Source organism: Aspergillus tubingensis (assembly GCF_013340325.1).
Source record: "Aspergillus tubingensis WU-2223L DNA, scaffold_11, whole genome shotgun sequence".
NCBI lineage: Eukaryota > Fungi > Ascomycota > Eurotiomycetes > Eurotiales > Aspergillaceae > Aspergillus > Aspergillus tubingensis.
The window spans coordinates 1511661-1528500 of NW_023336285.1; the positions used below are offsets into that span (position 1 = coordinate 1511661).

Genomic DNA, 16840 nt, shown 5'->3' on the forward strand with positions numbered 1-16840 from the left:
TCTAGGCCTGATTCGATAGTGATATTGTTTATAGTATTAAGGTGCGTATGGGTATGTGTATATGTATGTATGTATGTATGTATGTCTCGAGGTAAAGGACTATGAGTGAGTGGTAATTAAACTAGATCTTAGTTGATATGCTTAGTTTAATTTTGATTTGGTTTGAAGAGGAGATGGAGATAGGGAAGATCACCATGTTGAGTGAGATGGTAGTACTGTAGTAGGAATGAACACTTAATGATGCTAGTTGAAGCCTTTTAGAGGGGGGATGGTGCATGCTTGTAAGTAGCTCATATAAGTAGTTTACATTGTTGATTATGATCAGGTAGTTTTGATCTATGTATGTATATGTATGTGTGTGCACTGGCGTGCTTGCGCTCTATTGACTCGACAACTCGCTAAGTGAACAAGATGAAATATGTATGTGAATTGAAAGATCATTCGGGGTCCATCATAGTGTCGCCCCTAGCAGCATCCACGCTGCTTGAAGCGTGCTGCTTTCTTGAAAATGTCTTTTGCCAAGTGAGCATCGGCCCATCATGCTGTGATAGAACCCCGAGGTGTTCTCAGGTGACAGCTGTTGGACAGTCTCACGTGCAAGGAAGGGCTTGGTTGCCTATTATCTTCTGACGTGAGATCTGTGAGTATGTGTGGGTTGTTGGGCGCAACGACCCAAAGTATTTGTTATCAGGTTGGTGTCCGATATAGAGCTTCTCGCTCAGTCGTTTTGCTTTTCTGTGCCGCCTGGAGGAGTATCTTCGGTTACGATAAGAGGGACATTCATGCTGGACGTGAATGCGCCTGCATCGACCTCAGACAATCCAGGGACCTCTTGCGTCTCAGACGGCTGTTTTGGCGACAAAGTCCCGTCGCTGTGATTCTCCACGTGCGATACGGTAGGCTCATCATCTGACCCAGTGTCGATCTCGGAGTTCTCCACGCTCCCGCCAAGAGGGCTACGGGAGGCAGCATCAGGTGAGCCCAAGGGCGAGGGAGACTCGTCATGACTGACGCTGCTTCGCTCCGAAGTGGAGAGCGAGCTCCGTGAGTGAGTGTATGTCGAAGGCAGACCGAGAGCAGCGGCCACGGCAGCCTCCTCGTCAGGCAGCTTTGACACACTGCTGTCTCTGCTGGAGCTTCTATCGAAGATGTGGCTCCCTCGTCGCTCACTCATTTCCAGTATATTATTGTAGTTGCGCCTGGTGGGGTCTGCGAGACGCTTCTTTTTCTTCTTCTCCCTCTTGGTGGTAGGTCGCACCACAATAACAGGAATCGGCGATTGCTGTAAGCAGTACTTCGAGACGGAGCCTGGCAGCAATCCTTGCATGCCACCTAGATTACGGCCCCTCGTGCCCACGATGAGGATAGCAGGTTCGTAGATCCTGATCATGCGCTGAATAATGTCCTGGACCTTGCCGACAGCCAACTCCAGAACCAAGCTGATCGCTTTCTCATTCTGGGTGTTCTTCTGGATCACTTGTTCGAACAGCTTCTCTGCTTCCTTCCGGTATTTCCCCGCCTCGACTGCTGCATCACTCGCGATACTGGAGTCCTTTTCCACCGCACGGAGACAGACGATCTCGTCGCCATCATCCACCAACTCATCGATGAGCCACTCGAGCGCGAAATCAGAATAATCGTTCTGATCTGTACCGCAAAGAAATGTCCGACTGCGCCGCGTGCTCTGGTACCCTTTGTGTTTGTAGTTCAGTGTCAAGGAGAAATCTGCCGCGTCGGGATTATCAAAGGTATCGAAGGAGACGCCCCGTTCGTAGGTCCTTAGCAGCCACCAGATTAGCGATAATATCAACCACGACACGTACATATTAGCACTTACTTCGGCGGAGGAGGGGATGGACCGCGGATAACAGCAGCAGTAGCAGGTCTAGCCTCCCTCTCCGTAGGCACCTGTGAAGGCGAACGCCTGCGATCCGAGACACTAGCCGAACGACTGGGAGGCAGGGATTCGGAACCGCCGATATTGAATGAAATAGATTTCCTCCTAGAGTCTCCACGTGAAGCTCGCGTGGTAGAGGCAGTTCTGGGACGGCTAGGGAGTGGCTCGTTGCCGTCCAGTGAAGGAAATGACATGACGAAGGAAATGCGCCCGGGTGGGTTTGGGAGTGAGGGGGTGGAAGAGGGGTTGTGGTGGTGGTACTTCTTATCGGAGATTATGTTGTTTGATGATGTAGCCTGGTTGCAAAGAATACAGGATGACAACCGGAGAATAACAAAGTTAAAGTTAAAGAGTTGCTCAGCCACCGTGAAGCTCCAGACGTTCTGCCAGTGGTACGATGCGCAAGACGCAGACCATGGTTTGGCGGTACAGAGTATCGGGGCTTATCAGGATGGAGCTCCCCGGGCAGGTTATGCTTGGATGGTGAGCTCGAACGAGGAGACTGGATAGGGAGGCTCAGTGGATGCAGGTAGATGGATAGATGGATAGATGATAGCTCAGTCAATGAGAGGATGGAAGGAAGCAGACTGGAGAATGGAGAAGTGGGATGGTCACTCGGAGCGGAAGCCGGAAGAGGAATGAGAAGCAGCACAAAAGCCGGAAAGGAGAGGAGATCCTCCAAAGCGGGGCAGGGCGGTGAGAGGGGGGTTTACTCAATGATGTTATAACTGACTAGTTAGTTAGTTTGTTACTTGGACAGTATGGCAGTATGGCAGTATGACAGTATGCTGGTTTGACTAATGCATCCACGGGACAGAGTCATTGGCACACAAGAGGACAAGCATCTGGCAAGTTAGTAAGTAGTATTTGCTATCAGACAACACCAACAGCTACTAAATTACCCCTCTCTTTTACTCCTCTCCTCCTCCCTCCGGCAAAACGTTCTTTACACAACCCTCCTGAATGGTCAATTAAATATCGCGACACCAAGGAAATTACTATCACGGAGAAAAATCTAACTAATAATGCCAAACAAATATCTGCCCAACTACTACGTACGCTGTATCCCCCCTCGCAACGCGTATTAAACTAACCATTTGCCCCATCATGAGGGAAATAAATTCTCCTATCTAGAGTAAAATATGAATAAATAGTCTGATTCTTAGTGACCCACATCAACGGCGACTCTAATTTTTTTTTTCTTTCTTTTTCTTCAGGGTCTAGTCTAGTTCAACCATGAGTGCAAAAATTTTCGGAGAGAACGGCAAAGAGTCTACCAGAAAGTTCACATGATCGGAGGAGCCCCAGACAGTTCTCTTGTGATGTGAATAAGTATCTACTATCCATGGACATCCGTCTCCCGAAACTTCCGGGCAAGGAACGGACGGGATAAGAGTACAAAGTAGACTTTTTTTCAAGGAACACCACGGAAACCTTCCCTTACCAAGCAAGCAAGTAAGTAATTGAAAGTTGTTGAAGGTCAGGATCGGCAGTGATGATCCGCCGGGCGGGATCGATCGCCCATGTGATGCATCACGGGGCGGTGTGCTCAATGACTAGTAGTTGACAAGTCGGGGTCTAGATGGAGATACATAGCAGAAGGGAGAAAAAAGTGTAGCTGAGGAGTGGATTGGATGGCGCGGGCGATCGGCACTGCCATCCCGGTTCTGGCCCAGCGGAGTTGAGACGGCGATGTGTCGGACTTGCACAATCACAGTCGTCGCCCAATGTCTTCTTCATTTCAGGCGAGAGGCCTAACCTTGACTGACTAGTAGTCGCGGATCCAAGAAAGTGGAGACCAGGTACGGACTAAACAACCATCTATTAATCGGCTATTGGCGGCCATGTGGGCTGGTCTTTAATCTACGGTGAAGATCACATCTCATCGGGAAGGTGTTGATGATGATGGGCATATCTCTCTATCAACTTTATCTATTGGTATTTATTATGGAGTATTACGGGGGGTTTGGTTGGTCTTTCTTGTAATGTGATATTCATTCATCATGGGGTTTCATCTAATATTGCCTCCGAAGAGGACAAGCAAAAAAATAATGTTCTCGACCGTCTATCCCAGCGGCCTAACTGTGGGGACCATATCGATCCAAGAAAGGAAAAATCAAAGAGTAGAGAATCACTGCCCAAGCGCTCGGGCATGCAAAAACAGTAAATGGGGATGCGATCTCGAACAATGCAAAACAGTAGTCTCCAAAACAGAATGCCCAACCAAAGAATTCCTTTTATCTTGTCGCAGAATAAAACGCCGGACCCGCTATGATAATGGCGACTCGCCCAAAACAAAATCAACCGTTCCAGAACAATTCATCAATAAATGGGGGTATCACGTATGGTACATTGACGTGGTCGTCAATTGGCAGGGCACAATCAGTACGCCTCGATAATCGTGCTGCGTGCCTGGCCAGGGACGTAATACCCATTGTCGAGATCCGTAGGGGAGAGGGGGATCTCTGTGGTTTGAGGTTCCTTCTCGTTGAATGTTTCAAGTGTCGGTTGGGGAGGCGACGGGGGCATGGTGTCGTCTTCTGATTCCCCATCCGAGTCCGACAGCAAGTCGGGAGGGGTTTGTCGGGAGGGTGAGCGGGTCAAGGTCAATTCCTCCAAATCTTCCGCGTCATCGTATTCAAAGTCCGAGTCCGAGTCGGAATCGTAATCCTCCTCCACTTCCTTTTCGGTGATGATGGCGACAGGTGACGGGGCCCGCCGACGCACGGGGGTATAGATGTGAGATTCATCTTCATATTCATCTTCATCATAGTCGGAGTCGGAGTCGCTGACATCGGAGTCGGCGTCGGAGAGGTCTTCGGGATCCCAGTCCTCTTCTGGGTCTTCGACCACGGTTTCTGCCCATTGGATGTGTCGGGATTCCGAACCTTGCGAAGAGGTCTTGGTCACTCCGCTGACGGTTTGGTTGAACCAACGTTCTTGTTCTCTTTCGGCATCGGCCAATTCCAGCATGAGGGAATCCAGAAGGTTGGCATGGCCAACGAGGAGGCGGAGGTCATGGTCTGCCCGCGAAGCTTCCCGGGTGAGCTTCTTGCGGGCGGTGTGGGCGAGGTAGTATGTTTGAGTGATGCTCATTTTCTTTTGTTGGCGTCTCCGCACGAGAGAGGTGAAGTAGGAACTGGGAGTGGTGGTGGAAGCGGAGGTTGAAAGGGGGGAGGGAGAGGTAGAAGAAGTAGAAGTAGAAGTAGAGGAAGAGCGAGAGGCCATGGTGCCAAAAAAAGTGTCCGGGAGGACCGTGTTGATGTGCTTATGAGCTCAATGCCAAAAGGTGACTCGTTCGCTCTGCGCGGTGACTCAGGCAGCCTTCCCTTTTCCGGCGGCCGCTCAGGCTGGGGGCCAATCAGCGGGTGGAGAGATCGCGGGGCGGTGAGTCAAGGTTGACTGCAGGCGGATCAATAAATCACGACGCCTTATCTTGGGGCGCGACTACGCTTTGATCCGCTTTTTTTCGTTTCCGGCGTCAAAAATGGGAAATGGGAAAATAGATAGTTTCCCTGCACTATGTCGGCGCAAAAAATGGATGGGCGCGACCAGACCAGCGATGCGTCGTCCGTTCCTGGCTCCTTCAGGCGTCTCCACTGGTTGTCTGTTCAACAACAGGCAGGATGAGGCAGCAGTAGTGGCGGGGAAAGCGGATGTGTTGGAGGTATGTGGTTTGAGTAATGTCCTGTGTGCGTATGTAGGATGGCGCACAGCAGTACTAGAGTCGGTCTGAGGTGGTCACCCTAAAGTGATGGGGGTGTATGTAGTATGTATGTGGAGGAAGGAAATAGGTACTGTGTATGTACTTGAGTAAACCTGTGTAGGGAAAGAAAAAAATGATCAACCGGGAGACAGGGACCAATTTAATATGATATATCCACTTTCTAGGCTGATAATTTTTTCCTGCTGATTTCTTTTTTCGTTACTCAGTGTTTTCTCCGTTTTTCTAATCCTATCTCCATTATTAACCTTAGTTTACTTTTTTACCTTTTTTTCTCACGCACCGGGGTTTAGAAGGGATATGGAATCGGACCTTCGGAGGCAGAAACCATCGATGCCCATCCGTGGATCGGAAGGAGGGTGCCGGATCCACCAGGGCCGATTTCCCTCGCTCGAAAAGGCAACTGTTAGTTCACCGCCCCTCGCGAGACCCAATCATCACTCCTAAAAATGAGTCACGGCCAGGCTCCGCCCGCTAACTCCGTGTGGACGATCACCGCTCAGCCCAGCCCAGCAAAGAAAAATAAAATTATTTGGGATGAAAATAAAAAAAAAACCCTGGACGGGGCGTCGGATGACCAATCTTTCCGCGCCGTTATTTCCGGCTGACGGGAGCTTCTAAGCCTAGAAAATTCCAGCAGATGCCCAGTCATCGCTCGCTCCGTCTCATGCCAGACTCCCCGATTACTAACTGTACTTACTCCCTTTCTTCCATCATCCGTGAAGGTTGCTATTTCCACGGGACCAAAGGGGCCAGCTGGTTCTGAATGAGCCGCCTAGGGTCAATGCGCCAGCTCGTCATACCTACTCACTGTGTAGTCTGTAGTAATGACACTTCTGTCCGCTTTGAAATCAGCATCCCCGATTCATAAGCTCACGGTGCAGAACCAGGAGTCCCCTAACTTGGCCAGCCTCACTACTGTAATGGGTCTAGTCGACGACACCAGTCACATCCCCACCTCGGGGACAACGACGTGCCTGAGCGAGATGTATACCAAGTGACCAACCATGGAAGTAGACGCGTATTCTGGTTGCGCAGAATAATAATCAGCAATTACCATGCACTCTGATTGTGACCCGAGGGATAACAAGAAAGTTTACGGCGTCGAGCGTATTCATTTGGCAGGCAAGAGCATTGACATTGACCCAAGTGCGTGCACTGCACTAGCTAATGCTAATACATTGGGGAAAGGGATTGATTGACCTGTGCACGGAAGCAGTGATCCCGGGCGGTGGTCAATAATTCGCGAGGGCCGAGGCGCGTGTACCTTGGGAGGTTAACTAGCCAAGCGAATACGACGACGGGCACGGAGTTATGCCTACTTCCTTCCTTTCCTATCTTACCTACTTACATTTGCCTGCTTTTGCTCACTCCCTAGATACCTCCGAATTCGCTGAATGGATTGGATATCGCGTACTGGTATGGAGTACGCGTGCATAATCTCGCTTCCTTCCTTTCTGTCTGGCAGCCTTTGCAAAGCCCACGTAAGCCAGCCAGAACTCGGCGATGAAGTTCCCACAGGCTGCCACATTTCACGCCTCTAATTGATCAGTGCCTACAAGGTACAAGTAATCAGTTTGTATCTGCCTGCTAAGCCGACTAGTAGGAGAGTCCGGGGAAGCCTGCCTGCCCATCACAATATGATAGGCGTGTGCGCTTTGTCTGCCTGTGCGGAGAGCCGCACGTCCAAGCCAGGCTTGGCAAAGTATCCCTGATCGCGTAGGGAGGATCAAGGGCACCACCGCAAAAATTGGGTAGCTAACTTACCGAGTTGGGCTATTTGTGTTGATTCCATCTGTGAGGGTTGACCGCTAGCGACAAACGTGTCCTGCTCTTGGCGACGCCCTGCTTGCTTGCCTGCCTGCCTCCGCCTCCGCAGTACTTGATGATCACCCCCTGGCTGGCTGAGTACGTATTGGAGATGGCTGTGTTTCGCGAAGTCGTCCAGCTAGTTGGGAAAGTATGGGGGCGGAAATCGTACGTAATCGTGTTGAGGGGGCTGGATTCTCATGAAGATAATCAACGTGCTGGTTTTGGTTTGCTATCAGTTAATCTGTCGTCTATCTGAAACCTTACATCTATCTATCTAGTATCTACACAGCCTCGATGGGGACTTTGTGGGGAGCAGCAGACTAGTCAGCAACTATCGTGGCTAGTGGGTCATGTGATACTATCAGTTGATGATCGAGTCTGTTTCCTTAAAGAGAACAGAGCTGAGAACAATAATCTCACCCCTCAGTAACCAAATAATAGTAATGAACATATTTAGAAGAGACGATCGCAATTCCCTCGTACAGAATGAATGTCTGGATCGAGCCAGTTTCAGCAACCCTTCCATGATGAAAACGCCCGGCGTGTCAAGGAATGTCGCTGTGTTCCCTCAAACCACGTCTGGATCCAGCCGGTGGGGCTAAAAAGGGAGGAGAGAGAAAGAGAGAATCTGACATGGCATTCAGCTCTCCCCTAAAACAGAAATACGAGGGATGGGACCTGACGGAGATCTCCTACCAAGTGCCTGATTCAGCCTGTCTGCAGTTGAACTAGTTAACTGCTCGAGGCTTGCTCGTGAAGGTTAATCAGTCAAGCTTACTCAACCCAGGGAAGGACAATGAATGTTAACCACATCAACCACCTCTCTGGACTCGTTTTCTTCACACCCGCAACCACTGCCTCGGGGCGTCCGGGAGGGCGCTACCGCTGTCATGGCTTCAGGCTGCCAGCGCCCATACTTGGTCCCTACCTGTATAGCAACACCGGAACTTTGTTTACTGCCACACCCTCGCTCCAGCAAAGGACTGTGCAGACGGGGAGTCCAATGACAGGAGTCCACATCATTGCTTGACTCGCTCGTATCAACCTGGCCTTGCAAACAATGATCTTGACATTCATATTGGCCACACTGACATCTCCATCATCATCATCATCATCACCACCATCATCATGATAATACAGACGGTCTGATCCGCCACGACTGTTGATTCTAGAACAAACACATATCATTTTCCTATTCACGTCCAGATACTATCTCTCGATGATGATCAACACAATAGAATAGAGAGAGCCAGGTCTGGATTGATCCTGATTGACGTCACGACATCAGATCCCTGCAAATCCAGCAAACATTACGAAGCAGAAGTGTTGACCTCATATCCCGACGACTTCACCTAATCACCCCCAGATTTATCATCCATCACCTAACCATCCCCAGGAATAACAACAGCAGCAGCAGTGGTCCTCGTATCCCTACGGGGTCCCCATTTTCGAAACACTATCTTGATTTGAAACTATATTAACCACAACCTTAACTTCTGACAAAACTGACAGAAGCATTAATAATCACTCACTCCCCCCTCTACTCCCATGGTAATACACACCACTGCAAACCTACTCACCTACTTACCCCATAACTGGAATAATAGTAACTAAAGTCTATCGGACATAACCCAACTCCATCCCGTAATTCCTAATCCCTATCTCCCCAGCACAACCAACCCACTTACCCGTCGCCGACAAGGAAAGGGAGTCAGAAGAACGGGATATCGGCGATTCGCACTCCCAACCTCCGACCGACACGCAGCAACAGCAAAGGATGTGCCGGAACCGGAAAACCAAAAACCACCAACCCCGTGATCTGACCCATGGTTCAAAACCACCCCTAATATCCACTAATCAATCAGAAAACTCCATGTGAAGAATGAATCACTCGGATACTCGGAATTAATTAAATCTTTTTCTTCAGCCTTGTAGTCGGGTCGGGATTTTTACCTAATTCTTTTCCTTTTTTTTTTCTGCCGGTTTTATTTTACCTTCTCACTTTGGGTTTTGTTTCCCGGGATCTGGGAATTTCTGATTAGTAGAGATGACTTTTCTACGAAGTTGATCTCTCGGGCCGAGGGTGGGCTTTGGGATTTTGGTATGGATTTCAACATGCTGATTGAGTGATTAGCGATCTCGTGATGAGTGATAATTGAAGCTTGAGGCTTGATACTGGATGACTCATATTCATTCATTCTTTCTTTCTTTCATTCTATTCGTTTTGGTTCCGGTTTTCGCGTGGTGGGCTAGATACCTACTCCGTAGATAGGGGGGATAATGTGCGATTATCGTCGATAGTAGTACACCCTATGCATCTTATTTGATGTTGTTGGTGGTGTTCAAGGGACTTGCTTGCGCGTGACAGTCGGAACTGAGTGGGTAGGTGGGTGGATAGGTGGCGATGTGATTAAGGGTCCAGGTTACATAAGAGTTATTCATTGGATGCATGTGTGTATGTGTGCATAATCAACTGTGAATGGTTTAATGTATTATGCTTGAAGGGACAGTAATTCACATTACATTTAATGCCTCACATGTATGGGTTTTGCTATTAAGGTGGGCTCTTGCCACCCTGCGGAGTTGAGAATTAGATCCCCGGTGCTGCCGAGGAACATAGCAATATTAGTACGTAGTGTTAGACTGTTAGTGCTATATTGTGGAGATATTGTCGTTCCGATCGATAGAGATTATGCAGGGAAGGCTTATGTTATGACATGCAATGCATTCTTGCAGTTCATACTTGCACTACAATGGAAGTGGATATATGCCAGGAGGCAGTTATGCTCATACATGCTGGATAACTGTCAATCATGCGTAAACAAGTTCCCCAAGTCGGAGCTCTTCTTCCTGATCCACCGTTTCCACCACCACTCTGGCCTCCGTCCCTGCTCGTCCGGCTCCACCAAATCACATGGCAGAAGTATCGCATGATCAAGCGCATGTGGTAGACCACGATGGCGGCCACGCACCTGCATCGCAATGACAATCACCTTGGACAAGCCATTGAATTCCCGACACAGACTCGTCTCCGTACCCGGGTATCCCATGGATAATCCCACAGTACCGTATGCAGACACAATCTCAAACAGGATCGGGAAGAGCGAGAACGCAATGTCCGTTCGATTTTCCTGCAGACGTTTCCCCTCGGCGACGGCAACGAAGAAAAACCCTAGCATGACAAACCACAAATCGAATCCCAGCTGACGTTGGATATGAGCGCCTAGGGAGTCGGATTGGTGCGGCTTGTCATGCTCGTCGTACTCTTCGTTGTAGATGCCGAGGCTGCGTTCTTCATAGACGTTGGTTTTACGCATGGCGATCGCGATGGGGAATGCGGAGATGTACATCATCCCTACGAATGAAACTTGCACGGCGGGGTGGAGAGTACCTAATGAGGCGATGGTGAAGCCGGCGGTACGGGTAGAGGCGATTTGGAATAGCCCATTCACGAGGCGGAGGCCGGCTGATATGGGGCTGGGATGAGGGAACTGATGAGGTCATGAGTAAACTGGTTCAGGTGAGGGTTTGTTCTTCTGGGTCAACTCACCTCTTGGAGGGTGTAGAAGATGATCAAGTCTATAGCGTTGATGAGCAGGAGGACTGCGGCTAGTCGCCAGGTCTCGGTGCTAGGAAAGAGCAATGTGAAGCACCGTCGCGGATGATCCAGAAGAAATTGGAGCTCATCGTCGAGGGGACTGCCATACGTAGTGAACTGCGATAGTGTCCATATGATGAAGCGGAGCATGCATGGGAACCCGGTATTCCCGAGCACGATGAGAAAGGTCATCACTAGTAGCGGGAACACTGCAGTATTGAACGACCCCATTGAGTTTGGGGTCAGCGTGAATCCCAGATCATTGAAGGCTGAGCCGGCTGTGAAAATAGCCCACCAAGGCCGGCTGAGGCCATTGTCTGCAAGGATCTGACCATAGTGCTTATTAGGTAGGATCCACACCAGAAAGAGCAAGGCTCCCAGCAGGTGAATGATCACATAATAGCAAACAAGGATGACAAACAACGTCTTCAAGGCTCGATACTCGATACCCCCAAGCTCCTCCTTTTGCGCTTCATTCCAATCGGAGTAACTGGCAATCGACGACTGCCACATCAGCGATGGCAGCGGCGGCAAGTCATTTTGCATCTCGGAGAATGATCGCCGCCGCTGTGGACTATCGATCTCAGGAAAAGAGCGACGCGACCAGGTACCAGAGTATGTCCGTCGACGTTGTTTTACCTCGTGCTCGGCGTCCGTCTCACAAAAGGTGATGTGCGGGCTCATGGAGCCGGTTGCGCCATACCTCCTGCCCCCTGGAGACTCGCTCGGCGAGGCAGTCAAGCTCTCCTCGGTGACTGTTGAAAGTAAAGGCGTGTCCTCCGATGGCCTTTCGCGCGAGAATGATCGAGAAGGCCCATTCTCCACATCGGCAAGCCTTTGGTTCAGGGTATTCCGCTGTGCGCGGCACATCATCTTTGCCTCATTGATGGCTCTCTTGAACCGTTTCCGGAACCAATACAGACGGATCACCACGAGCAGCGAGTGGACAAAGATGACATTGGTGACCATTGACACCACCAACAAGGTGACCTGTTGAACCACATGGAGGCGATTGAGATCTACCGTGTTGAGGCCGGTCTGTGTAGCTGCGCCGGAGGCGAGAAGCAAGGCATCGACGTAAGATATTCCTCCGGCGCAGTAAAGAATAAGCGACGATAATAGAGCCCAGGAGATGATGTAGATGTAGTGGTGACAGCGGCGTAGGGGTGACTTGGGATTGTCGACCACGGACTCGCGTGGGGGCATGCGTGAGATGCCTCAGTCGGTCGGGGTAGCTCTTGAGGTAAAACGGCTGAGAAGAAGAACAAAATGGTCTGGTCGGCAGAGTCTCGATTGTTGATTGAAATAAATAGTCCGAGGATCGGCTCCTTGCGTGTTGAAAGGAGAGTGGCTATTGGAAGCCGACAAATGCCTCAATGAGCTGCATCACAAGAGTGAGTTGGGCTGGCTTGACTGATCGACCGGTGAATATGTCAGTATCGTCACTGGGAACACAAAAAAGATATATACGGGATGACGACCCACCATTTATTGCCAATTAATCGGGAAGAAACATGTTTGGTTGGGGCAGTGCCCATTTCCGAGACAGCAAGAGGAGTTGCACTGCAGATGGCAAAGACCCAAGTTATGGACGACAATAATCGCTCATACTGACCTCCTTGATTTGCTCAACTTGACACTCTCTTCCCCTCCAGCCACTGACGCACGGTCCATAGTTTGATCAACTCTAACGCATTTATTACTACTAGGGCTGGTTTCAACCCTTGCAGGACTCAGGAACAGGATTCTGACTGTTTTGCCGGCAGCAACTCGACAAATAGCCGGCTTCATCATATGTGCTCGATAAAATGTCTTAGATCGTACCTGAGAAGTTCATCAATTAACTTAAAAATTCTCAAGAGAAGTTCCCGACCGTGAGATTCGGGCCCAAAACTCTACACAATCCAGTGATGTGCAGCGTGGGCATTTCTGATGAAGACGCACGCAGTATTTGAACGACACTCAGGATAAATTGGTGGGTGAACATAAGAGCTGGGCTCTTCCTGACCTTGGCAGTCACCGCCAGCACCCTAGGTCATAGAAATCTGAGTTTGTTGTTGAGCAGGCAATTGCCAGTGCAGTGGGGGCTTCTCTGCTATTCATGCAACATCACAAGCGACACGGTCGCCATCGCCGGGGTGGGGGGGCTCGGCGAGAGGAGACCCTCAGATCAGCCTGCGCAGGAAGTGAGGCTAATCTCTGCTCGAAGAGGATCTCTCTTCTAAGAAGACTATCCCTCGAGAGGGCCTCTAGGGTACCTCTTTAGGCTCTCTCGCCAGTCCCAGAACCACGCTGGCTGCCAGATCACTCTCCATTTATCACCGTGGAGGAAAGTGAGATGGCAATGGTTAGATCCATTGCTCTCATGTCAATCGATGCCATCTTTCGGTAAAGTCTGCGTACTGACTTTCGTCAGGAGTATCAGTAATAAGGAGTTTAGGTTGAAGATAATATTGATGTTAGGTCGAAGCATAAGGGAAGGAGAAGAACGACTTTTATGATCTATGAGAAGTTACCAGCCAAAAGTCAATCTATAACGGAAGCTGAGTATGGAAATAAGGAAGGCCATTCATAGTGGCCTTTTCCCCAGATGTTCCTGTCCAAAGATGGCAGAATATGATCAAATCAAGAGCAAAGATGATGGTATCAATCAAGTTCTACTTGCAAAGGAGAAGGCGATCTGCTCTGTTTCTTTGTTCTGCCATTCCGATTTTTCCCGGACTCATTCTTGCTTCTCCCTTTCGCAACCTTCATGCGCAAATGATTCGCCAAAACGGATATTTGGGTTGTACAATGTCAAAGCGCTAACAGTTAGACCAAAAGGGAACGATATATTGTGTCTGTCTGGATAGCGGACGGAGGGATATATGTCCCAGCATATAACCCCCACGGAGCATGATTCGCGCCTCCCTGCTCGTGCGCTTGAAGGTTTGCCAAGGGTGTCGCTGTTGCCGATAGGTTAGATTACTCGAAATTGGTGCAGTAGTAGTTTCCTGGTAAAAGACTGAAATTGACTCACTCACTGTGACACAGGTCCGCATTAGATATCCGGCCAGCAACGCGTCTGCTCTAGCCATTGAAGCTGCCTCATCTAGTATCCTCACGAAAGGTGAAAAATATTTCCAGGACTTCCACTAGCCATGTCTGCTCAGATAGAGGAACAGCTCTAAACAATCGCCTGCCCAGCCCGCATGGCCAACTTCACCGAGCAGACCCTTGCCTGCACTGGTGCCACAGGACCGCCATCACCGCCACTGTTAATGGCAGTAGGAAAAACCCCTCTCTCTTGGCCTTGGCATAAACCTTCCCCTTCACTCCCAACATCTCACGATAGGGTCGGAACTACTAGTGATGTTGAGCGGACCCCATGTCGCGTGGCTGGCACATTTGCTGGCGCATGGACGAGAGCATGCCGCCCAACTGCTTGGCGCAACCTTGGCCCGCCCAATCCCAAGATTGCTCGCGGGGAAGAACGGACGAAAATCTGGGGAATATGCGGAGATTGATCCCATCGCCTGATGTGGGGTGCTGGGTGGGGATTCACTTGACACGGTGACAGTGAATGCAGCAGAGTTATAAAGAGGGGGGCTAGATGCATTGGAGGGCGCATGCATCAGCTTAAGTATCATCACTCTTCCTTACAAGTATCCAGAGCAGTATAAAGTCTAAAGCGAGCAACAATGAGCACTGCAAATGAATCAGCAGAACCTCCTGCCGATGGTATCCTGGCTACCGCTAAACAGGCATGGGGGGATCTATTCAAATGGAAGCAGCGAGTTGTGGTGACCAACGAGCATGGTGAGACTCACACAGAATGGCAAGCCCCAGATCGTCTTCAGAACCCCATTAGTATGATGCTGCAGTTGAGTGCCCGGGATTGGCTGTTTTTCATCGTTGGTCTCATTGCATGGACTGCGGATGCCTTTGACTTTCATGCTTTGTCAATCCAGACTGTGAAGCTCTCCAAGTACTATGGCCGCTCCAAAACAGATGTGACCACAGCCATTACCCTCACTTTGCTTTTGAGAAGCGTGGGAGCTGCGTTCTTTGGTCTTGCCGGTGATAAGTTTGGACGCAAGTGGCCAATGGTCCTCAATATGATTGTCCTCGGAGTGCTCCAGATCGCCACTATCTACAGCCACACTTTCCAGCAATTCCTGGCAGTACGCAGCCTCTTTGGCTTGTTCATGGGAGGTGTGTATGGTAACGCAATCGCCATGGCTTTGGAACATTGCCCGTAAGTGTGATAAATTGAGTGCATATCCTACTCACCTCACTGACAACCTCTAGCGTCAGCGCTCGCGGTCTCATGTCAGGCATTCTACAGCAAGGATACTCCCTCGGATACGTCCTAGCAGCATGTGCCAATCTCGGCGTGGGCGGCGCGACAGATAGCTGGAAGACGGTCTTCTGGATTGCAGGTTAGTCAGATATCGATAACCCTTAACTTTATCAGACTCTGACCACCCCCAGCTGGCATCTCCCTCGGCGTCGGCGTCATCCGCATCTTTTTCCCCGAATCGAAGCAATTCATCGAAGCCAAAAAGGCAGGGAGAGTCTCCTCCGACCCTGGAGCCTTCTGGCGCGAAACTAAACAAATGCTTGCCCAAGAATGGAAGATGTGTGTCTACTGCGTCATCCTCATGACCTGGGTATGTCCCTAGCCCCAATGCCTAAACCAACAAAGCTAACACCTCACCCCCCATCCCCCTAACAGTTCAACTACTATTCACACACCTCCCAAGACTCCTACACAACCTTCATGCTCACACAAAAAGACCTGAACAATGCCGCCGCCTCCCGTGCCTCTATCCTCATGAAAACTGGCGCCTGCGTCGGTGGCACCATTATCGGCTATCTCTCACAGTTCTTCGGTCGCCGTCGCGCCATCATCGTCTCCGCCATAATATCGGGCATTTTGATCCCGGCTTGGATCCTACCTGAAGGCGAGCGCGCCCTCAGCGTGACGGGCTTCTTTATCCAATTCTTCATCCAGGGCGCATGGGGCGTGATCCCGATCCATCTTAACGAGCTGTCGCCTCCTGCTTTCCGGTCTTCGTTTCCTGGTTTGTTTCCCTGTCTCCATCGCTTTCCTATTGATAGCGGCAGACTTATTCCACTATTCTGATTGGAGATGCTAACACATTTCGAATCGTTATAGGAATAACCTACCAAGTCGGAAACATGATTTCTTCTCCCTCCGCACAGATCGTCAACGCAATTGCTGAAAAGACCTTCGTGACTTCTTCATCGGGGAAGCCTGCTCCGGCGTACGGACCCGTTATGGGCGTCGCTACGGCTATAATTGCGACAGGCATTGCCGTTACCACTGCGTTTGGACCTGAGAAGCGCGGCCGTCGCTTTGAGACGGCTGTCGCAGGGGCGCAGGATGCGGATGCGGCGACGCTGCAGAAGGAGGTAAAGCTTGAAGAAGGGTTGAAGGGGGATATTGAGGAGAAGACTGAGAAGGTTTAAGTTGGGAACTAACGTGTTCTCGGGTGAGTGAATCCTGTGGCGGCGGTGGTTAGTTTTCCTATATTTATGACTGGGCTAGTTTAGTCACTTGTAGTTAACTGCATGAGCCGTAACTACTATTACAGACACTGTGCACTAGGATGCGATAACCATTACGGTGGTGGGTAAGAGGAGCCAAGAGGGAATCATTCAGTTTGTTTCATGGTATTCTGTCAAAGTTATGCTGGCCTGGGCATCAGTGTTTCTGCTGTACACATCTCTTCGGGCTGCTCCAGCCACTGAGTTGGCTATTTTGTTTTGCACATAGAACTAGTATTACTGTATCCTAAGTGAG

At 50.0% G+C, this 16840-nt stretch overlaps 4 protein-coding genes across 4 annotated transcripts; 1 reads left to right on the forward strand and 3 right to left on the reverse strand.

The window, feature by feature from the left end:
- Positions 1-718: 718 nt before the first annotated feature.
- On the reverse strand, positions 719-2091 carry AtWU_09855 (adenine nucleotide alpha hydrolases-like protein; the record flags this gene model as incomplete). The annotated part of the gene is made up of 2 exons (XM_035504961.1): positions 719-1778; positions 1838-2091. The coding sequence occupies 2 exons, from the start codon at positions 2089-2091 to the stop codon at positions 719-721; spliced, it is 1314 nt and encodes a 437-aa protein (XP_035360854.1).
- A 2188-nt stretch (positions 2092-4279) lies between these two features.
- AtWU_09856 (uncharacterized protein) lies at positions 4280-5125 on the reverse strand (the record flags this gene model as incomplete). The annotated part of the gene is made up of 1 exon (XM_035504962.1): positions 4280-5125. The coding sequence occupies one exon, from the start codon at positions 5123-5125 to the stop codon at positions 4280-4282; it is 846 nt and encodes a 281-aa protein (XP_035360855.1).
- A 5115-nt stretch (positions 5126-10240) lies between these two features.
- On the reverse strand, positions 10241-12237 carry AtWU_09857 (potassium transporter; the record flags this gene model as incomplete). Its single annotated transcript, XM_035504963.1, has 2 exons — positions 10241-10924; positions 10984-12237. The coding sequence occupies 2 exons, from the start codon at positions 12235-12237 to the stop codon at positions 10241-10243; spliced, it is 1938 nt and encodes a 645-aa protein (XP_035360856.1).
- Positions 12238-14711: 2474 nt separating this feature from the next.
- Positions 14712-16506, forward strand: AtWU_09858 (carboxylic acid transport protein; the record flags this gene model as incomplete). The annotated part of the gene is made up of 5 exons (XM_035504964.1): positions 14712-15268; positions 15322-15452; positions 15505-15683; positions 15749-16097; positions 16193-16506. 5 exons carry the CDS (start codon positions 14712-14714, stop codon positions 16504-16506), a joined length of 1530 nt encoding a protein of 509 aa, XP_035360857.1.
- Between the last annotated feature and the right edge of the window lie 334 nt (positions 16507-16840).